This window comes from Amblyraja radiata, chromosome 1, assembly GCF_010909765.2.
Source record: "Amblyraja radiata isolate CabotCenter1 chromosome 1, sAmbRad1.1.pri, whole genome shotgun sequence".
NCBI classification, from domain to species: Eukaryota; Metazoa; Chordata; class Chondrichthyes; order Rajiformes; family Rajidae; genus Amblyraja; species Amblyraja radiata.
Genome location: NC_045956.1, coordinates 110656098 through 110680016, shown reverse-complemented (window position 1 = coordinate 110680016; position 23919 = coordinate 110656098). Strand labels below are relative to the sequence as shown.

The following is a 23919-nucleotide window of genomic DNA, read 5'->3' as shown; positions in this document are numbered from 1 at the left end:
TGTTAGCTGTGAGGAGGATGCTAGGAGGCTGCAAGGTGACTTGGATAGGCTGGGGGAGTGGGCAAATGTATGGCAGATGCAGTATAATGTGGATAAATGTGAGGTTATCCACTTTGGTGGCAAAAACAGGAAAGCAGACTATTATCTGAATGGTGGCCGATTAGGAAAAGGGGAGATGCAACGAGACCTGGGTGTCATGGTACACCAGTCATTGAAAGTAGGCATGCAGGCAGTGAAGAAGGCGAATGGTATGTTGGCATTCATAGCAAAAGGATTTGAGTATAGGAGCAGGGAGGTTCTACTGCAGTTGTACAGGGTCTTGGTGAGACCACACCTGGAGTATTGCGTACAATTTTGGTCTCCAAATCTGAGGAAGGACATTATTGCCATAGGGGGAGTGCAGAGAAGGTTCACCAGACTGATTCCTGGGATGTCAGGACTTTCATATGAAGAAAGACTGGATAGACTCGGCTTATACTCGCTAGAATTTAGGAGATTGTGGGGGGATCTTATAGAAACTTACAAAATTCTTAAGGGGTTGGACAGGCTAGATGCAGGAAGATTGTTCCCGATGTTGGAGAAGTCCAGGACAAGGGGTCACAACTTAAGGATAAGGGGGAAATCCTTTAAGACCGAGATGAGAAAAACATTTTTCACGCAGAGAGTGGTGAATCTCTGGAACTCTCTGCCATAGTTGAGGCCGGTTCATTGGCTATATTTAAGAGGGAGTTAGATGTGGCCCTTGTGGCTAGAGGGATCAGGGGGTATGGAGAGAAGGCAGGTACAGGATACTGAGTTGGATGATCAGCCATGATCATATTGAATGGCGGTGCAGGCTCGAAGGGCCGAATGGCCTGCTCCTGCACCTGTTTTCTATTTATCTATGTAACTGCTCAGCTTCATCCTCCCACTACCCCTTGTCCAGCAGCACTTTCACATCCACCCAATGGTTACAGATCCACCAACCAAGCATCTCCCACACCCACCACCCTCCAACCTCCAACAAAATATTTCTAATCCTTTCATCCATTTCCCACTAACACACCTTCACTTATGCCACTCAATATCCAGTCTGGGCTCCCTTTACACAGTTACAGATAAACTTATTTACGTATGTAGAATATGAACATTATACCACTACTGATCCTGGTAAAGCTGGACTTTGTTGTAGCTTGAAGAATTTGCTGATGAAGTCTTGTTCAGCCAAACACAGAGGCTCTAACTCACTCAAGACCTGCTCAAAAATCTGCATAAATGGAAACACTATTTAGTTGCATCGTAAAGATTCATAACACACATCTTTTCAGCCATGCGAGTCATGTAATCTGAATAGAATTTACTGATCAATAATAATATCAAATATCATCTTTACTAAACCTACAGTTTGAAAATGATAAATTTCTCCACATGGCAGAATTTTTCTGATCTTCAGAGCAAAGTAATTATTATTACTACTAATAAATCCAGGTTGAATGTCATTCCACATGCATCATTAAAACAAATAAAATGTATGTCCCAGATGAATGCCATCCTTGCAAAAATTATCTGTGGAATAAGTTGCATTTTCTACATTGCAACAGTGACAATAGTTCAAAATATCTTAATTGGCTATAAGTGTAGGAAGGAATTGCAGATGCTGGTTTAAACCGATGATAGACACAAAATGCTGGAGTAACTCAGTGGGGCAGGCAGCATCTCTGGAGAGGAGTGGGTGACGTTTCGGGTCGAGACCCTTCTTCAGACTGCCCCCGCTGAGTTACTCCAGCATTTTGTGTCTTTTTTGGCTATAAAATACCAAGGTTTTGAAAGATACATAAAAGTGCATTCTGAGAAGGCTATGTTCTACAGATTGTACCATTTGGGCAGCCTGATGTTGCAGTTTTCCAGTCATGTAAGTCAAGTGTCTTAGGATTTCCTGTAGACAAACACAAATTGCTGGAGTAACTCAGCAGTGCAGGCAGTATCTCTGGAGAAAAGGAAGAGGTTTTCCTGAAGTTTTTAAAGTTTGATGGCCTACTAAGCAACTGGTGAAGTTTATCATATACTTTTACAAGTACATTTTGACAGATGCACAACTACAGTTGAAATTCATCTCCCTTCAGAAAATTGATACAAAAAACCTCAGGAAATCCAAAGACACTTTTCCGCTAATGAAGTAAACAGCATTAACTATTCACAACAGCTGGCTATATTGTAATAAGCCTGCCATATAAGCAATAAACATTGCAAAAACGTGCTTCATGCACATTTTAATCTGGCTATGCCAAGTGCCTATTAGAATGGGATAATGTATTTTGCACTGTCCCACTTTTCAATATGAAAGTATTCAAAATTCACATCTTGAACAAGACTGAGAAAAGTTGCAATTTAGTACTCAAATCTGACATCATCAGTAGAGAGAGAATTGTTTAAGGTCTTTAATTTTCTTCATATATATCCAGCATTTGTTTTTATGTTCTATGTACATCTAGGACTACGTTTTTCTTTTAAGAAACCGTGGTCCGTATTTATTCTGAATTAAATTAACTTATTCATGAATAACCAGTGCACTTGAGGGTATATGAAATGAGTATTTTGCTTATTTATATGTCACAATATGAAAAAATTCGGAATTCAGAGGCTGGATTTTTAATTTTTAAACCAGCATATATATATAAACCATTCAATGGAAGCATCTAATAATAGCATTTTAATAACACACATGCATGTTGTATTTGGGTTCAAACACTACACAAAATAAGTTCTGAAAAACCAAGTGTTCATTATGTTAACTAACTATGTTACACACCTTATCAAATTTGGTTCTATCAGCTACATCGAGGTCTGAGGCAGACATGTTCCCCATGTCAAGTAGCGAGGATGACTGAGAGCGACGATTTCCTGATCCCTGAACAGACAACTTGTTGAGGCTTGAGGTAGAACCTGTAAGCTTTCCAGAACTTCCATGAAGACCTGCAGGCCAATAAATCTAAGTTAATGATACCAACATTATACTGCATTCGTGTCTCAAAATGTGCCGTATTCAAACATTAGTCGTGTGGTTAGAATATCAGACATTGAAATTCAGTGTCACAATTTTAATTGAAATTTTAGACGATAATTCAACATAACCATTGGCCCAGAATTGTTCAGCATGCATGACTGCTCACTGCCAGCTACTTAAAATTAGTACAGCTACATATGATATATATATTTCTGAGGGATAATTTAAAAATAACTCAAATGAAGTGGAACATATTTTTTCCTAGACAATATTAGTTTTATGCAGAGTTTATGGTTTTTAGTAAAAAGTATTAATTAAGTAATTGAACCAAAATTAAAACCACCATCACTCAATGTTGAGAAAATACCATTCATACAAGTGAAACTCATCTTTGCCGAAGAACTGAGAACAATAGACAATAGATTCAGGAGTAGGCCATTCGGCCATTCGAGCCAGCACAGCCATTCAATGTGATTATGGTTGATCATCCCCAATCAGAACCCCGTTCCTGCCTTCTCCCCATATCCCCTGACTCTGCTATCTTTAAGAGCCCTATCTAGCTCTCTCTTGAAAGTATCCAGAGAACTGGCCTCCACCACCCTCTGAGGCAGAGAATTCCACAGACTCACAACTCACTGTGAGAAAAAGTGTTTCCTCATCTCCGTTCTAAATGGCTTACCCCTTATTCTTAAACTGTGGCCCCTGGTTCTGGACTCCCCCAACATCGGGAACATGTTTCCTGCCTCTAGCAGGGTCCAACTTTGGTCTTAACTATTATTTTCCTCTTCACATACCTAAAGAAGCTTTTACTATCCTCCTTTATATTCTTGGCTAGCTTACCTCATCTTTTCTCGCCGTATTGCCTTTTTAGTTATCGTCTGTTGCTCTTTAAACATTACTCAATCCTCTTGCTTCCTGCTCATCTTTGCTACGTTGCACATTAATGACACTTTGAAGAGAGCTGTTCTTGTTAAATTTACAAACCTAATTCTAGTCTATTCTTAATATTCAGTTAAAAATATTTTCTTGATGGAAATAAAACAAAAAATGCAGATGCTGTGAATCTGAAAGAAAAGCAGTAAATACTGGAAATACTCGGCATGTCAGTCAGCATGTGTGAAAAGAGAAAGTCTCAGGTTTAAGATCCTTTGGCAGAACAGGGAAAGAGGGGAAGTAAGTTGGTTGAAGTGGCAGATAGGAGAGAGCCATAGGAAAATAAAATGATAAAATGTAGGAACTATGGGGAAACATCAACCCTATTTCCCTTTTCATAGACGTTGTCTCACCTGCTGAATGTTTCTACCATTTTCTGTTTTTATTCCAGATTTCCTGCAAATGCAGGTTTCTTTTTAAATGTTTGCAAATAAAACAGAAGCCTTTAGGAACTTTATCTATGGATTCCTAAGCATCTAACAATTTATACTCTAAGTGCCAATTATTTTCATAAACCTGAAGGCATACATTGCCAGGTTTTCTCCTAATTCAGTGTAATGTATACATCCAAAATAAACATTACCAGTACAGTGAATCTTGTTAAGAAAGGCACGAGGCCGTGGAGCCATACAAAAACAATCTTTATCGGACACTGTTGTACTTAGGCTTATCTCTCCGAAAGCTAACAGATGTTTTTACAAAATGGCAACCATAAAGACAAATTAATTTGAGCAGAATAAAATAATAAAAGCCTCAATGTTAAAGGAAGGGTTGGAACTGTTTATGGAAGTTGAGGCGGAGTAAAATATTACAGTATCAAAGACAAAATAGCACATCAGAATTTCGCTCTAATCTATAATCATGGTTTGAGAATCCAACACACATTTTTAAGGTACATTTCTCTACTGTGTCGTAATTTATTCTGGTGACGCTTACTTACGAATATATATCCTGCAAGATTTGGAGAGCTAGATCACTTTTTTCTTTTTTTTTAAAGCAACCCTTGCATCAGACCCTTTGCATCCACCAAAATGACAAAATAAAGCCTTGGCTTAACACCTTTCACAATAAGATGGTATGTCAGCATTGCAGCACTCCTCAATACTGCAGAGACAGAGCCTAGATTATGTATTCACATCACTGCAGCAAAGTTTAAATGCTCAGCCTTTTGACTCAAGTGAGTGGAGTACCATAACTGAGCAAACGTGCACTAAATTGCCTTTTTTATTTAAAAAAAAGATGGGAATATGGACATTGTATTGATAACATGCAAAAGACAAATGGATCTTTTCAGAAATCAAACGAAAACAGAAATATTTAGAATGATAGTATTGTGGCATCATTTGGCTCAAACAACCTACACAAGATATCTGCAAGAACAATGTAGCCAATCCCAGCTCCCCATAAGCATCATTGCATGCAAATGATAACATGTGACAGGTAATGGAACATTTTTCACCAATTATTGATAGCAAAATTGTGATCTTTTGTTCAATAATCATAAGTGATATTTATATTTTCTCTAATAGAAGGGAACACTTCAAAATGGAAATGTGTGTGTGCGTCTGGCCCACTGTGTTGGGAATGCGGGTTGGAGATCTCCGTCTTCTAGTTAGGAATTAGCTGTAGAATCACCTCAATTGTCTTCACTGACAATTTCACAAATTCGTCTAGTCCTGTTTGGAAGTTTTAGATCCAAGATATTTTTAATACATAAGAGTATGATGTAAACAAATTGCGCTATGGGGTGGATACAACCAAAGATAAATGTTGTATTAAACAGAGCATTATCAGGAACAAAAGCTCTGTTGTATTTTATAAGACCAAGTGGGATTAAAACCAATTTCAAAGACACAAAAGCAGTGCATCATTCATTCCAAGTTTAAGTGCTTATCTGAGATATTTTTAATCTTCTAATGTTTAAAACTTGGCTCATGCCAGGAGCATTACTGTTCAACAAGACAGGCCAGAGAACATTAAAACAACTTAACTCTTTACAATATTCATTTAAAAGATTTGGAACAGCCTGATTTTAGTTGTAAATTAATTCATGAAATATTCAAAACATACCATTAATAATCAAATACAACTGTCAATACCAAAAAAAACCCCACAATTTCTGTATCATTTAGTACAATAGCAATAACATTTTGTGATCCAACTGTTTTTTAAACCTCGGTCGGTGGGGGCGCTGCAAGCCGGCAGCCCTGCCAGCAGCGTGCTAGTTTTTTCTTCTTTTTTTTGTTTTTTTGTGTGTTTTAATGAATGTTTTTAATGTTCCTATGTGTGTCTTGTGTGGGGGGTGGTGTGGGGAGGTAAGGGGGAAACTGTTTCGGTCGCCTCCTCCACAGAGAGGCGACTTTTCCTATGTCGCCTCCCCCGTGGCCTAACATCGAGGATCGGTGCAGCCTTTCCTGGAGACGTGCCCGGGGCTTCAGCGGTGGGCGCAGCGTGGACTCTTGTCGTGGAGCGGGCGAGCCCTCGCCGGGGCTCGCGCTCCGTTCGCTGGACTGCGGCAGCCTGAAGCCGCAGTCTCCAGCTGGCGCGGCGTCCGCAATCTGGGATCCCTCGTTGGGGACCCAGGAGGAGAAGAAGCTCCAACCGCCGGCCTACGGCCTACTTCTACCGCGGGCGCGGCGGGGACTTACCATCAGGAGCGGGGTGCCTCGCCTGGGACCCCTGGAGAGGAGATGCGGTGCTTCTGGCTGCGGTGCGACGGGAATTTTAAATCTTCGACCTCCGGTCTGTGGCCTACAACAACCTGAAGCCGCGGTCTCTGGAGGGGAAGCACCGATTCAGGACTTACCTGGACTTTACCTTGTCTGAACATCTGGACGCCCGCAGCTGCAGAGGGTTGCGGTCCCGACCACGGGGGAATGGTGGCGGACTGGCCAAATTTTGTGCCTTCCCACCACAGTGATGAATGCTGTGGTGGATGTTTGTGTTAAATTTTTATTGTGTTTTTGTGCGTTCTTTTTTCATTGTACCGCTGCTGGTAAATTCATTTCACTTGCACTTTATGTGCAAGTGACGAATAAAACTGATATTGATAAATTAGAATCCACAAGGAACTGATTTTTTCCCCAAAATCTTTTTAACAAAGCCCTTTTTCCATTGAAAAATAGATGGTTATTTTAGGTTTATGGTTAACATGTTTTGGGTTAACTATGAGAAGGTTAAAATGCCTGTAAATACCTACACTAAATATTATTCCACCAACTTTCAGAAGAAAGCTTCCATAACAATTTTATTTTCCATTTACCAAGAATCAACTTGGGGCCCATGATTATCAGAAGTTGTGCTTAGTTTGTTCAATTCATGCAAGATTATTGTAAGGCACAGACATACACAAAAATATAGATTCGCTAATTGCCTTACCATGTTGTAAACCCAATGTGCAAATTTCTTCCTGCACCATGGTAGACCAATACAAATAGCTAATTTACATGCAATTGAACATGGGAGGAAAGTGGAGTGGCTGGATTGAAATAATACACCACATATTAAAAAGCCACCATTTTCATTGTCCAAACAAGAAAGTGACAGCATAATTTATTTTTAAAGATAGTGAACTTTCACAGAATTACTTTAAATCAAGTATGTAAATCTTCAGTTTAGTAAAGCAATAGTGAATATTGTTAAACATGATTAAGTTGTTAATGTCTTCATTGAGGTTATTAGGCAGCAGCTTGCAAAGGAAGCAATACTCACTTTCTATATCCTGTTTGACAGCACTCTCTTTTCGAGGTAGTGTGGCTGCACGGGATTAGATTGCAGGCATCAAAACACAAAGATAGGTTAAGATGTATGCTTTTGGCAGAAACGGTGCAGAAGAATTACATTTGTTAGCTACTAGGCAGAAAGAGATGCACATGCCTGCAAGACATTGTATATTACTTTACACATCAGCAAAGCACACTACGGTACAGATGTACTAATTCACTCATGTTTACTTTTAACAGATATTATCCTGACAAATTCAATCTGACATGCACATTACTTATATTACAACTATCCTCAGGGAAGACCTGGGGTACTAAACTAAAGATCCTAAGGGAGATTTAAAAGAAGTATTCAAGATGAATATGGGTTTTGGAGAAGTGAATTGTGAAGATTTGGAAAAACACCCTATTGTCTAACCAAAGACAAATTAATATTAAACAACACTCTTCACTGTATTTCCTAATAAATCTGATAATTTTATAAACTCTGTAATGGTTTTCAATTTCACTATCACTAGCTCTTGATCTTATTTCAATTGCCACACCCTCACACATAATATATACATATTTATTTTGACTCCTTTACTTCCTTTGTACCAAACTGCCAGTCTGGCTTCTGACAGATTTACCTATGGTACTGCATGAAGATATCCATTCATTGTGTAAGGAACTGATTTGTTACAATTCTGAGAGCTATATTCTGTACTCTGAATCTTCGCCTATGCTCTGCCAATTGTACTCGAGTTCAAACTGACTATATTTATATATCGCATATCTGATCTATTTGGATAAGATGCAAAATAAAGATGTTCACTGTAACACGCGACAATAATAAACCTAAACCTATCCCTTAAAATCATGATTACCTCCTCCAGCTCTCCCTTCGTCGAGATGCCCATCAACGTTACTTTAATCAGTCTTGTGATTCTCCCTTCAAATATCTATAATTATTCTGCATTTTTTTTTGCAATGGAGATGAAAATGAACACAGCAGTCTTAAAATGGCTTAATTCCAAATCAGAATCATTAGAATTACAACTCATTACTTCACTTGCTTTACACATTGGCCTTCTGAAAAGATTAAGTGACCCAACAGCTTTATCTCCTATAGATGAAAACTCACAATATTCCTGCCTGCAGTACAACAGACATATTTCAATATAATAAACCCAATGGTTTAACTCTTCCACTTGATATCTGAGGGAACTGCATGGTGTTGATCACTGGGCTAATGGTGGGGATAAGAAAATGAGTTACAGATGAGAATTGCGGTTCTAAATCCATTTTCATTGGGCCATTTTGACAATATATTAAAAACTTTGCAGGCCTTTGGCAAAATTAATTTATACAGAATATTCAGCAATAAGGAGGACTATTATCAATTTAAAATTATTATCAGGAGAGTGATAAAAAGAGCTAAGAGAATATTTGTTGTTCTAAGGGCACCAATGCGACATGTTAGAGTTTGGTAGTTAGGTTTTGAGCTGATAAACATATAAAGCAGAGGAAGGCACATTACTATGAAAAGCAAGCAGGCCATGGGGAGTAGGTACAAATGAGCCAGCAAAGAGAACAGGACTGAAACCAAGGCTATAATTCTGAGTGGTTAGCATCCTATTATCTTGGAAACGACTCCTAATCAAATTAGCCAAAACATTCTTAACATTACTTAATTACAAATCTTAGAAACATGTAATTACAAACATGTCTGATATTGATTTTCTTCAACCACTGAAACCTAAAAGGCAACTCTTGCTAAGAATAAAAATACAATTTGTAAGGTCAAACATTTTTAAATCAAATTCAATTTGGTTTAATATCAACTTGCTGAATTTCATTCTTTTTTTCTTAATAAATCTTTACAGATTTTAACCCAAATTAAGCAAAGTCCATTGTACCACCACTCAAATTCAGAAAAAAAGACAAAGACTTATAGAAATCATTGGGACTGTAGCAGAATTACACTGCTGCAAAAATCATTTGTTTATTCACAATCTACACAGGCAAACGATTATAATGAGAAATTAGTAGAAATAATATAACCAAATGTCCTGAAAGTTTACACTGATTTGGCGTCACACAAAGAGTTGCATCATATCATATTAATCTACTTTGATTCATAAATAAATAAAAGGTGAGGTGACAGATTTGCAACATCTAATTAAAGATAACCCATATAAAAAATTACTATTCTATTTCTCCGTTTTGCTACATAAACATTACTCAATATTTGACTATTCAGCTGAATCCATATCTAATTTCTAAACTTGTTTTTATTCATAGTGACAGATTTTAAGTCAATTTAAACAGATATTGTAAAAACTGATAAGTAATCAAGAAAAAAAACAAATATCAGCATAACTAAACAAGAAATCGCATCACACAGCAAAAGGAAGAATTATAAAAACATAAATGTCAGTGAAGAAACATCTGCCTTCCTACAAGTCTCTTCATTTTGTAAGATTTGGAGGCAAGATTTGTTTTCACCTGCAAAGGACTTCACTTCTTGAAACCATTCCTTCCAAGCGGAAGATTCAACTTACCAAACTTTTTTCCTTCTTTTGATGTTCCAGTCATTTTGATCTTTGCAACCTCAAAGAATTCCTTAATTTCCCTTTCATACAGCCTGGAAATATAATCTACATAGTTCTGCAAAGAAAAAGAAAAGCAGACAATATATTTGCACTCAATTTTACAAGATAATATGTAAATATAGATGCAAGTATATGAAGGCACTACATTTTCACGTTGAGTAAACAATTCAGGTCAAGCAATAAGAGTTAAGAATTAACCTGCAGAATAAAAATAAAAGTTTTGGTTGACGTAATAATGTAAGCTGCCACCTTGCAGTGACAAATTCCATTTAATCACATTCGGTGCGCTGAAGTGCAATTTGCTGACTTATTATGGAGGTACAAAAACTAAGCCGAACTATAAATCTTGCATCTCACTACCTTCTTGTCTGAACAATTCCATCTGATGAAGCAGTGACTTCCAATATTTGCTGGAACTGCATGCAAAGAATTCCAACTCTGTCTCAAGACTCCTACTCCAAACTTCCAATGTCAAACCAACTAGTTATCAGAACCCAAACTCTGCCTTGGAAGGCTGACTCAAATTAAGCATTCCATTGTCAGACACTTCACCTGCACGAAAACTAAGGTTTACTTTCCATATTTGCTCATTTTATCAGTGGCCTCCCTGTTGGATTTGAAAATTATCTTTTTGATGCAAAGGTCTAAGGAATAAGATATTAACTAAATCTGCAAGCAATGTAGGAGCAAGTAATAATTCCCAATACCCGAATTAGGAATCACAGAACAATGGAAGAACTTGATACCTTATCACTAAAGTAAAGACAGTGACAAAAGGTGAATGATGCTGTGAAAGTCCCACATGAAGTGTACACAAGCCTGAGAAAGAAGGAACAAACCCAATATCAAATAAAACGAGGGCTGAATAGATATAATAGCTTAATATACTATTTTTTCTTTATATTCAAAGAAAATAAAGCATTTAAGTTAGGAGTCTGAGAGAACGCACAATTCAGCAGGAAGTGAAATTGTAGTCAACAGAACACAACAGGAAGAAGTCATTGCCTCTTGGACCTCCGACTAATGACTAATTTGTTTTAACAATTGCTTCTTTATATTGGACGCAACTAATTTAAAGCAGCTCTTGTGCCTATAACCAATAATACCATGTGGTCGTCAATCTTCAGATCAATTAAATTTGAAGTTTTACATCATTCGTCTTGCCATGAGTCTTCTGATCTACATTCCTTGCTAGGAGGAGAAATCCTTCCTTACTTTGCGGTTGCATTTAAATTCTACGTCTTAAATCTTTACCATTGCCAGCAAGTCATATCAGAAAATATCCATCAACTGGCTATGCCTAATGGTCATTGTGCACAATTGCCTCATTCATGATGTTCAACAATCAGCTTTTATTCTTTAGCCCTATGTAGCCTTCACCTGGGATTCCCGTGATTTATTTTATCCCAAAGAATACATATCGTGTGTCCATTAATGAGCAAAAACCCATTTTTGAAATTTAGTCCCAAGTTCAAATCATAATGAGCATCACCTTGGGTGCCTCTGCTGATGCAATTTTTCAAATTAGTTTTAGAATTCCATGCAACGTTACATCTATATTAACCATGGAAAGTTCATACATTGAAAAGAAAAATGATATTTCCTTCCTGTTCAAGAACCTAAAGGATGTCTTAATTAATCTTTGGAAGATAGTATGTTTTCAACAAGCTAAGGCGAATAAAATATGACAGAACATAGATGGGAGTAGTTAGCTACCATTATTTAGCCTTCTTTTGCTTTCCTATAATATTCTTTTATTTCCATTGCAAATCTGTATGATGCATCACCTGTGCATCTAAATTATTCAGCATTTCTGCCATCATTAATTCAAAATGCCCAGAGGCTGTCCTCAGCCCTCTTGAATTATGGTTTTAAATGTTACATTGAATCATCTTAATCTTGAATTAACAACAAACCAATTACTTGTTAATCTGGTCAGCAGTTCTTTATCTGCCTGTTACAATGCGGTTTGGTGGATTGCACAAAGAGGGAGAAGTGATATGAATGGGAGATGGACAGGAGTCCAACAATGTGCCACACCCTTTCCAGCAAGGCTGCTAGCTGGCACATTCTGCCAGGGTGCAGAAGGCGCTGCCAATCTGAGACTTCAGGAAGAGCAGGAGATTTCGCGCCCAATCCTGCCATGCAAGCCCATGAAACAACTTTGTTTTTGATGTAATTCAGGGTTTATCAAAAGACATGAGCTATCTTACTGCTGAATAACAAAAACAAATATACAATGTTTAATATATCAGCTGGTAGAAAAGAGATCAGTATCAATATTGGCACAATTTAGACTGGTTATCTTAGATATATCATCAAATATATTTAAGCAATGAGCAAGGAGGCAAAATAAATGCACTGCCAAATTATTGTACCTAAAGGGCCAGTCCCACGGCTGTCATTTGCGCGCCATTTACGCAACCTCCCAAAATGTGGTTGTCACGTTGTGACACACAGGTAGCGTGTGGGTAGCTCGGGACGGGTGCATGGAGAGGTGTGGAGGAGTGTGGAGTTGCGCGCGATGTCGTGCTGCACGAAATCTTTGCACGCCACCTGAGTGACGTATCGTGTACGCACGCTGACGCATTGGGTACGCACACTGACGCATTGGCGTCGCACGCTGCGTCCCGACGTCTCACGTGTATCGCATGGTGACGCATGGTTACATCACCGTGCGTAACCATGCGTCGCCGCGCGCCGCGGGGTATTCTAATGACGTCACGCGCACCAGACGGCATGATGACACCTGATTTGCACGCGACGTCTCGCGTAACGACGCGTCGACCTATTTTACATATGACGTGTAAATGAGGCGCAAATGACAGCCAAGTGCCCTTTAGTTAACATCCAATAATCAAAAAAAGATGGTAAAAGTTCATTTCAAGTCCTACCTTATTCAAGCCTTCATATTTTTCACGATCAGTATTCTTTAACCATTCCATTAGTTTGGCATATCTAAGTAGATCTCGATGAAATGGAAGGTGTTTGGGGAGAGTCAGCTCAATTGAGTGCTGAGCTATGGATGAGCTTTGATCATGCCCCTAAAAGCAAAAATACTGCAAGTCAACCATGGTTGTTAAAATCTGAAAATCCTCACGAGGTTGTAGAAAATATGTGCAAAAGCTAGAAATTAATATGGTTCTTTTCTACAATGCTACTATAACTCAAATCGTTAGACTGTGGAAATGATTGTGGATAAAAATAAATAAATAATTAAAATTATATGCAGTGACAAGACTATTACAAGAGTTATGCTATAGGGTTACAAATCAAAACATATAGGCACAAATAAAAGATAAATGTAATCTACAGAAAGCCATTAAAGAAAATCAGACAATATCAACAGAAAATGGAAACAGCTCAAAATACACAACAAAAAATTATGAACTATATAATCCCATCATTTAGCGACTTGAATAGCCAAAAATGTGTTTTTTTTAATTACCAGTAATTATATCTACAGTTAATTTTAATGTCAATTATCTTATCTGAAGAAAAGGCGTGTAATTTTACAATAGAGACCTCACTATGAGTTTTACCATGGGTTACGAATGTGAAAGTAATGTCCCCTTAATTTCTTATTATGATTAAATATAAGGGCTTGGATTTTGTTGAGTCGATCTGCATGTAGTCTACTTCATTGATATTCTTCTGAAGCTAGGTACTAGTCTTATCTGCAACATGATACAAAGCACTTCTTGGAATATTCTGTTTCTGAGTCCCAGGCATATAAACTCTACCTCCCATTTGTGAAATCAGGAAATAAATTTCATTGAAAATATGATTCTAATCATTAGCCAGCCAGAGGGCATAACATTGTAACCAACTGGATACACCATTCCAAGGAAATGTTTTAAACTGTTGGAGTAAATTTTGACAAAAATTGAGTTTTCATTACAAGTACTTCTGCTATAATAGGATTGTTGTGTTTCTAAGACACCTTGCGTTATAGAAAACCGCATTATTAAAAACTATAGTATCAATGAAGAAAAGTGAGTTTGGGGCTAGAGTTTTAGAATTTTGTTTTCTGCAGGATTTTCAAAAATAAAAAGGGTCTTTAATAGCCACAAATTATTTTTTGTTGAAAAATACCAACGGTTGTATGTTATATTGTTTAACAGAGTATAATTTTGTAAGTGTCAATAGAAATGATTGCCTGTCAATTGTAGATAAGAGACATTGAAGTCTGACATTGAAGGTTACATGAAACTGTTATTTTCTCTGACAGCTTTCCTTTCCTGCTTGTCTATTTCTAAAGTAACTTTTATACGATTCCATCCTTCTTGATTGAAATCACGTTCTTGCCAATTAGACTTGCATAATACAAATAGAGCTCCTTAATTCATCAATTGCATTATATCCAATTTGGAAACACACATTATAGCAGAATTCCTTTAACAAAGTATTCTATTGATATACCAAATTAATAATTTATTATTAAGAAAGGGGTTCTATATTACCAGCTGTTTCTAAACTTTAAAACTTGTTAGGCTGAGGCTGTTTGGGAGAAACTGCCACAGATGAACTAGCATCCAAAAACTGTATTCAGGCAACATCTTTAACATAGAAAAAAAAAAAACAAATTCGCAGCTGTGAAACTCCATCAAGGGTGAGTTTTAAAAAACATTCTTTGTCAAAAACCATCAATATCTCATGCAAAATATTAAACCAAACACAAGGACAATGATTTAAAATTCAAAGTTTGTAAGTGTTATGATGGAAGATCACAAATGCTAAGATTAGGAAGCAGTGCTTGTAGAGGTATCAGCTATTGCTAAGCTTTGCAAATGAAATTAACCTTCTGATGCACTGCCAATGCAACCTTTAATGTATTTACTGAAAGGGAGAAGGTTTGTCACTCAAAACTTGCATTACTTTATGCTGTTGCAGTTAAAAAGATACCTGTTGAAAACACACATGTAGAAAGCTGCATTTAGTAATCAAATATTTAAAAGCCCAACCAGCCGCAAGAGCTGAAAAAGTACCTCATGCTCAGTGTACTCACAGAAACTGAGTGGTAGGAGGCTCTGCGATAGTATAGGGTGAGAGTCTGAGTAAACTGATTAAAACAAAATAAAAATGAAACGAGTGATATATGAAAAGGCGAACCGATGCAGAAATGTACCAGAGCCTGAAAGAATACTGATAACACTAAATATACAAGCGGCTATGTGAAAAACTAACGTCTATAAATTAGTTACAAAGTTACAATGTTATCAACAATCGTGGTTTATAGTTCCAGGCACTCATCATACTCTGTGTAAAAAAAAACTTGCCCCACATATTTTCTTTAAACATTGCCCCTCTCACTTCAAAGCTATGCCCTCTGGTATTTGATTGTTCCATTCTGGGGGGGAAATGGTTCTGACCATCTATCCTACCTAGTTTAGAGATACAGTGTAGGTACAGGCCTCTCAGCCCACCATCCTCGCCGACCAATGATCACCCATACACTAGTTCTATACTACACACTAGCGACAATTTACAGAAGCCAATTAACCTGCAAATCTTTACGTCTTTGGAATGTGGGAGTAAACCAGAGCACCCGGAGAAAACCTACACGATTACTGGGAGAATGTGCAAACTCCGTAGAGACTGCACCCATAGTCAGGATCGAACCAGGGTCTCTGGTGCTACAAGGCAACAACTCTACCACTACGCATTATGCCGCAAATAATTTTATACATTTCTATCGGGTCTCCCTGAAGCCTGCAGCATTCCAGAGAAAACGATGCAAGTCTGCCTAACCCTGTAGCTAATCCAGGCCTCATCCTGCAAACATTGCAAAAACCCTTTCCAAAGCCTTCATATCCTTCTTGCAATGGGGCTACAAGAACTGCATGCAATGCTCCAAATAAAGCCTAACCAAAGTTCTATAAAGCTGCATCATGACTTTCTGACTTATACTCAACGCCACGACTAATGAAGACAACCATACCATATGCCTTCTTTACCACTCTATCTACATGAGTTGCCACTTTCAGGGAGTTATGGAATTGGATTAAAAATCCTGCTGTACGCCAAATGCTGCTACGGGTGATGCCATTAATTGTATATTTTCCCTTATATTTGCCCTCCAAAGTGCAAGACCTCCACCATGGTCGGATTTAACTCCATCTGTCATTTATACCTTCTTTGCCAGGTCCTTCAGATAAAAATAGTTATGAACACAGATTCATATAACATCAGTATAAAACCAGGAATACATATTTGTTACACACTATCATTGAAGTGACCCTAAAATTTTTTTTTATTTAGTTCATAAATGCAAACCAAAATAAGTGAAAAAAAGATGTGAAAAACAAAAGCAATTTGATGAAAAATCTTGGATATGTAAAACATTAAATAAAACTCTTGCCATTTTTGGTAAATATCAATTGTTATAATCAATCTGTCATATAAGAATATTGCAGTCTGATCCATGATTTCCTGCTCTCCTTTTTGAGATTAGAAGCATCTTAGCTTCCACATGCAGGATTGATCATGAACCATTGCTGGCCACTTTGAGATGGCTGCTGAAAATTGTTAGATTAGATAGATTAGATTAGATATAATTTATTGCCACACAGCCAGGCTGGTGGAAATTTGGGTTGTCTGCAGCGATACAATAATAAAGAACACACAACCACAATAAAACTGTAACACAAACATCCACCACAGCATTCATCACTGTGGTGGAAGGCACAACATTTGGCCAGTCCTCCTCCATTTCCCCCCCGTGGTCAGGACCAGAGTCCAGAGTCAGTCCAGGATCGGCTCTTCCTCACCGGAGACCGCGGCTTTAAGTTGTTGTAGGCCGCAGGCCGGCGGTCAAGATTTAAAGTCCCCGCCGCAGCCAGAAGCACCGTAGACCGCAGGGCCGGCGGTCGAAGCTCCCTTCCAGGGGTGATGGTAAGTCCATGCCGGCCCCGCGGTAGAAGTTGGCCGCGGGCCGGCAGTGGTGACCAATTTGAAGCCTGAATCTTCACCCAGATATCATATCTTTACATTAATCAGTACTATTGGATGAACTGATCTGGTCGTCTTCTGTGCTATAACTATTCTGTGATTCTATGATATAATCTTGGATAATTTGAAATGAAAGAAAGCTTTCAATGACTTAAATGTGATCAATAAAAAAAAACGAAAGATGAGAATTTAGGCACTAACAAGATAAAATGGAATATTTATTTCCAAGAAACACATTATGGAAAAGCAATCAGCATTTGGCATACCTGCTGAACAAAGACATTATTAAGATGGTTGGTCAGTCTCCTGGCGAACTGTTCACGCAGATCCCTGAATTGTTGTTGCTGCTGTCTCACTGCATGAAGCTCCTCATGTCCTGGAACAAATGATCCGAAAATCATATTAAAGAAAACTTTCAGAATATCTGTAAAATAAATGATTTTACACATGTTTTGCAAAAGCAAATGAAATAACATTAGCAATACTTCCTCTCCTCTGAAATCATATGACTAACCTTTAACAGGTATTGTACTCCATAACTTATTTAATGCAAACTTGGTCTCTTAATTCAGTCACATAAGGCTTGAAACAAACTGCATTCTGAGTTATGTCCTAATCTCATGACTGAAGTTGTGCAGACATGTTTTTGGGTGTTGAACTCAATTGACAAGCCAGTCATTTCAAACAATATAGCCAAATCCAAAATAAGTGTTTAGTTAATAACTATTCCAATACGATGTGCCTCGCGCATTGTCAATGATCATTCACAGAATCACAAAATGATTGCAAGGAAGACCATTTGGTAGGTTGAGTCCACCAGCTTTGTGTAAAAGCAATCAGCTCATGCTTCACACACTCTCCTACAAATTATTTTCCTTCAGATATTTAAACACAACAATTGAAACTGCCTCCACTACTTCAATTAACTAGTTGCTTGGTAAAATAATTTTTCCTAATGCCACCATTGGTTTCTTTGCCACTCACTTTATCCTACATCCCCATTTCTTGATCTTTCCACTAATGGGAACATTTTGGTTGACTTTATATATCGTCAAATACCTCTATCAGTTCTCCGCGTAACTTGCTCTGTTCCAAGAACCACTTACTGGGGAATTCCATTGTACATTACCCAACTGTCCTATAAAACTTGTACGACCATAAACCCTCTTAGTCCATGGGTTTCAACCTTAACAATGTTCTGTTCCAAGAACCACTTACTGGGGAATTCCATTGCACATTACCCAACTGTCCTATAAAACTTGTACGACCATAAACCCTCTTAGTCCATGGGTTTCAACCTTAAAAATGTCCAATAGGTGGTGTCTTGTCAATGTAGCTCACCATATGAGAAGTCTAAAGATACCAAATACAGACAAGTCAATGTGAGATTTGCGATATTTCTAGAGTCACAGAGGTGTTTTTGCTTAATGTGGCTTGTTGGGACTTTAAAATAATCCAGTGTTTAACATATTCTCAGGTTAAATTTAGAGCCCAGTCTTTTTTAGAATCGAAAAATGTTTGCAGCTTGAGGAAAGCTAAAAGCAAAAATATGAGCACAGTCCATTTTGCAAGGTATGCTTTATAGATGTACACTGTGTCTTGATCCCTTACAAACCTACAAAAACAAACATGTTTCACTATAGTTTCTCCAGAGATGCTGCCTGAACCGTTGAGTTACTCCTTCACTACGTGTCTTTTTTCACTAAACTATTCACAATTTCCACTAAGAAAAAGATTCGAGGACATGTACTCGAGGACATGTACAAAAAGCTATTTGATTCTCCTTTATATGAGAAAATTAGGTGTCAGTAAGACCTCCCTTTGATGGCACAAATAAACATGGGACTGCAAGAACAGGGTTCACAGGCAAATTAATTGTGATATTTGCTTTTTTCCGAGAATCATTGAAAACGTATCCTGCTCTAGCTAGCTTGCCAGGATTAAAAATAAAATGCAGTGTCTAAAAAATTATCAGAATAAACCTGGTAGGGTCCATGGATTATTATTAAATGCTATAGAAAACCCCCCAAAAAAGTTAAAATCCAAAAAACCTTTCCTGCTAGGAAACGAAAACAGTAATTTCCAGGTTCAAGAACTGCTTCTTCCAAACAACCATCAGCGTATTGAATGTTACAAACTCCAACTACCAACTACAAACTGCCTTGATTGTACTAGGGGCTTTGGGCTGTTTTTTGTTGTTGTTGCACAATACAGTTTTTTTAAATATATTGAACATTTGTGTTTATTATATTATCTATTGAGTACAGTGTTGTGTTGAAACTTGTTGTGCTGCTGCAAATAAGAGTTTCATTCTTCCATTTTCGTACATATGACAATAAAATACTCTTGACTCAATTATTATTTACATATAGCACACAAATAAATCCATCATTAAAACGCTGTGACTATACCTGGTCGAAGAGCCACATTCATGCACTGTAGAAGGGCCTCTGCAGCATTGGTGCATGCTTCAATACCTTTAGAAGAAGAAAGATCCCCATCGGTAAGGGCTTTAATGTGGCCTTTGGATAGGTCCAAATAATTCTGCAAAATAAGCACGAGTACCATCTAGATTCTAATCTCATAAAAGCATAATATGCATGAATTTATAAATGGATCAGTTTTTTTATTTGTAGGCTTTTGCCTCAGGTTTCCAGTATTAATTTACATAACGTAAGCAAGTGTAATGCATTCAATTAAAATAATGATACAAGTCAGGGTGCAAAGCAAATTGTAAGGAGGGTGGATACTCAAACAACCAAGGTTGAAACTTGAATCTATTAATTGTTCCGAAAGCTCCATATATTTTCCAATTAAAGCCTTACCGTCACCTTCTGGTGAGTACCAGGCAATATTACAGAGAAAAGCTTGGAATTAATGAAGAACATTATATCTTTATGCACTTTTCAATAAATTCCAATGTCCACATTTTACATAGACCAATTTACTTAGTAATATATTGTGTTTTAATTATCAGCTCCCACGAGTGAAAGTACAACTGTAGCATAATAAGTCAACATCTACCATCTCCATGGTAAATGTGAGTGCATTTGGTTTTGATATACATATGATACTAATATGCAATACTACTCATCCTTATCCCCTGCTAACCTTTTTCATTACAAATTCTTATCTCTGTAGGGCCAAAATTGACAATCCCTTTGTTGAGATAGAAAATATAGGTGAGGACTCAAATAATACACCACAACTTTGTTTACTATGGACATTGTAGTAAGAGAATTCAGGGAAAGGGACTGTGAAACTCTTGAACTAATTATAATTAAGAGGTATTAGATATCTTTGCAGGCTTAAACAGGGCCAAAAGAACTGCACCTCATGCTGCTGTCGAAAGCAAGAAAGGAAACAGCTGAGGTTTTGACAGAAAACCATAACATCTCTTGGTCATAGCACAAAGTATTTATCGGTTGCCAACAGACATTACAATTACACAATCAATGATCTCCATGTGCAAGGGCACTACTTTAAGGAACATGCTACAATTTCCCAGAGTCCAATCTGTGCAGAAAGTTGTCAATTGTAGTTTCAAATTATTGCATAGTACATGAACGTATTGATCAAAGAATATCTAGCACATGGTTTAAAATTTTATAGCAAAATTGTCGAAGCAGGTGAATTTGTCCAACTCAAGAAAATCATGATAAAAATAATGATGAGTGAGAGGAGATGAGGAGGAAGGACATTTTACATACCACAAGGAACTCTATTTCCTCTAGGAGCTTCACATTATTAGTATTACTGAGTTGTATGAGGTCATTGCTTTGGGATATGTGATCCATTTGCTCCTTTACACTTTGTAGCATTTCTTCATAACTGCTCAGTTTATACTCAATCTCATCCACTTCTTTCAGAGCTTCATCCAGCAACTGCATTAGAGTGTTCACCTGCTTTTCCGAAGCCATTATCGATTGGATGTTAGCCTGGAAAGAAGCAGATTCCATATTGCACAAAATACGCTGTGACAAGGTAACAATTTTTTCTTCTTTTTATACCACTTATTGGAGATAGTTTTATCTCATTTCTTGAACTGTCCTAAATGTCGAGTTTCAACTTCTCAAACCCTATAGACTATTCTTCTCTTAAATCAAGTTATTTTATAAACTTACTATGGAAAACAAGGTCTTTTCACTAATTACTTTTAGGTATTGCCCTGTTATCTCTTCGTCAGATCCAATCTCAATATTTGAAATCGTTAGAAAATCACATTGAAAATCCATTTTTTATAGGAAGTAATTCATAATATAAATTTACAAATTATAAATGTGCATACAATGTGTTAGTTAAATATCTCAAACTGGTGGCCTTTCATCTTTTTGCTAGAGTACATAAAGAAGGGTCTCGACCCAAAATGTTGCCTATTCCTTCTCCCCGTAGATGCTGTCTCACCTGCTGAGTTCCTCAGCATTTGTGTCTTCCTTTAATCTTTTGTTGATACTTTTTAGAGGAGGGAGAAATTAAGTGGGTATTCCAAGTACCACTGGTTATGCTAACCATTTCCTCTGCAGCGTCACCGGGTACATTTAAATGGTGGCAGATAAACAGTGTTTGCTAAATAGACAGATCTCCCTGTCGAACCATCCAGTGGTAGGTGGCAGACAGCAACTCCCCAGGCAAAGTGCAGCCAAGAACCTAGTTGTCCCATTGCTGATGCAGTTGGCCAAATTCTTGCCTGAGAAGATGATTTTACATTTTTGATAATTGATCGCCCATCTCGACAATCAAACACACAGCCGAAAAAATAACGGCAAATAATCATGCTGCTTGCCATAGCCAGTAATCACAATTTTATTATCGATCCACATATTAACATATTTACAATTTACCAGACACCAAATACGATATTACTCCATTTACTCGACAAGGTTTCTTCGCTAGATAAAATGATCATATCAAGCAGACAATTAGTTCTATGTAATATTCTACACTCACCCCATCTAACACCTGTAATTCGCTGGATAATTTTTCTGCGAATGCTTCAGCATTTGAAATGGCATATTCACAACCATCCATCATTATCTCAATATCTTGTTCTTCTCTTGCATTCAACTCCTGGTATTCATCCAAGGATTCCTCATCCCCACCGGCCACACTCTGGTTTTCACCACTTGGAACAGACTCTGGAGAAATTTGGTAACATTATTTAATCAATCTTCATTACATTAAAGTTTGGTTTGGAAAGTAAATAGTAAATAGTAAAAGACAGTACAGAATCAGTATTAAACAGATGAAAAGGAATAGTACAACTACTAACAAGACTTATTACTTGTAATCTACATCAAAGTAGAATAATGTCTGGAAGCTTTCTTTATTTTTAAAAAGTAGGTTTGTCACTTTGTGTATTTACCTTACAAAGTGTGGCAGATGAACAATAAATGATTTTCTTGAACATTACAGAACCCTGCATTTCCTACATGCTTGCTGATTTAGCTTATCAAGTAACTATCTTGATCGCCAAATTGATGCTGTGTTGTGTTGCGCAGGGCCGTAAATGAATATGTCATACTTCTAGTCAGTACTGTGTTAACAGCATCAGATGGGATGACAGTGGGAAGTGGATACCACATATGGGTCCTAACTATAACCAATGTTAACCAGGTTTCTGGCATGCCCTGCAATCCAAACTTGTGGAAATGTATGAGTTACCTAGTGTGAATATCCTGCTGACAATCATTGTCACTATTCACAGATGCAGAATGATTACTAAGCAAACTTCCACAAAGCTACCATAACCTGTGAATCACAACCTCAGCTTCAGAGTTAATTACAAAATACATTTTACAAAGCAATCCCTCATCAAATAGATTCAAATTTCAATGCTTGACGAGGTGCGTTTAAATAACTGTTTTCCAGTTAAAATTCATGCTTTTAAAAAAAGTATATACATTGGTGTTATATTGGGCATGAGTGTGCTGATCCTGTATATCCCGAAGATATACAGGTTTTGCAACTCCTAAGCATTTCTGCAGCTGATATAAATCTAAAGGGCCAAGTGCAGTGTGCTCAATTTCTTTGCCTCAGCAACATTTAGAATGGCCCCAGCTTCAATTACAAGTCCAATGCTGCATGCACCAGACAACACACTGCAATGTGCAGGTGTGGAAATACAAAACTGCCCTACGGTACTCCAGCCTGCCTGCTGTCAGTGACTTCTTTTAGTATTAATACAAAAAATTCATTTGTGAACAAAGCAGAGTATAAACAGCAGGGTTCAAATTCAAACATGTTGCTTATTCCAGAAATGTTTAACTGCTAATTGATTTGTGCTTGATTTCACTTCCATATTTACATACCAAAAATATGTATTTACAGTGTATGAAAGGAAAATGTATTCTGTAGAGAAATCAGTTTTCTTTAGCAAGTTATTTTGCTTATTTCATTAAAACCAACTGCAAGATATGAAAACCAATTCACTCCATCATGCGATGAGAAGGTACTCAAGAATTTAACGTATAACCAAATTTGAAACAGGACTATGCATTAAAGAAATGAGAAAATAAGGATAACACATTATCAGACCTTGTGAGCATTAAGCTTGCACAATAGAAACTTGCACAAGTACAAATAGTCTTTGCCCAAAAACAGAAATAACATAATTTTGGGCGAAGCGATCGCCAAGTCTACGCTTGGTCTCACTGATGTAGAACAGCTGACACCTAGAGCAGCGAATGCAATAGATGAGGTTGGAGGCGGTGCAGTTGAACCTCTGCCGCACCTGGAA

At 37.5% G+C, this 23919-nt stretch overlaps 1 protein-coding gene across 8 annotated transcripts in view; it reads right to left on the bottom strand.

Moving 5' to 3' along the window:
* The window catches only part of exoc1 (exocyst complex component 1), a 68287-nt gene that overhangs the window by 17362 nt on the left and 27006 nt on the right, over window positions 1-23919 (bottom strand). For 3 of the 8 annotated variants that reach the window (XM_033028953.1, XM_033028960.1, XM_033028970.1), the window contains 10 exons: window positions 22131-22318; window positions 20894-21121; window positions 19595-19727; window positions 17450-17559; window positions 15241-15294; window positions 13127-13276; window positions 10182-10287; window positions 7628-7672; window positions 2789-2952; window positions 1136-1246 (listed from right to left, as the gene is read on the bottom strand). In XM_033028953.1, the coding sequence (XP_032884844.1) occupies window positions 1136-1246; window positions 2789-2952; window positions 7628-7672; window positions 10182-10287; window positions 13127-13276; window positions 15241-15294; window positions 17450-17559; window positions 19595-19727; window positions 20894-21121; window positions 22131-22318 (1289 nt within the window). The remainder of the gene's footprint in view (window positions 1-1135; window positions 1247-2788; window positions 2953-7627; window positions 7673-10181; window positions 10288-13126; window positions 13277-15240; window positions 15295-17449; window positions 17560-19594; window positions 19728-20893; window positions 21122-22130; window positions 22319-23919) is intronic. The other 5 variants (XM_033028987.1, XM_033028995.1, XM_033029004.1 and 2 more) reach the window with 3 other exon arrangements.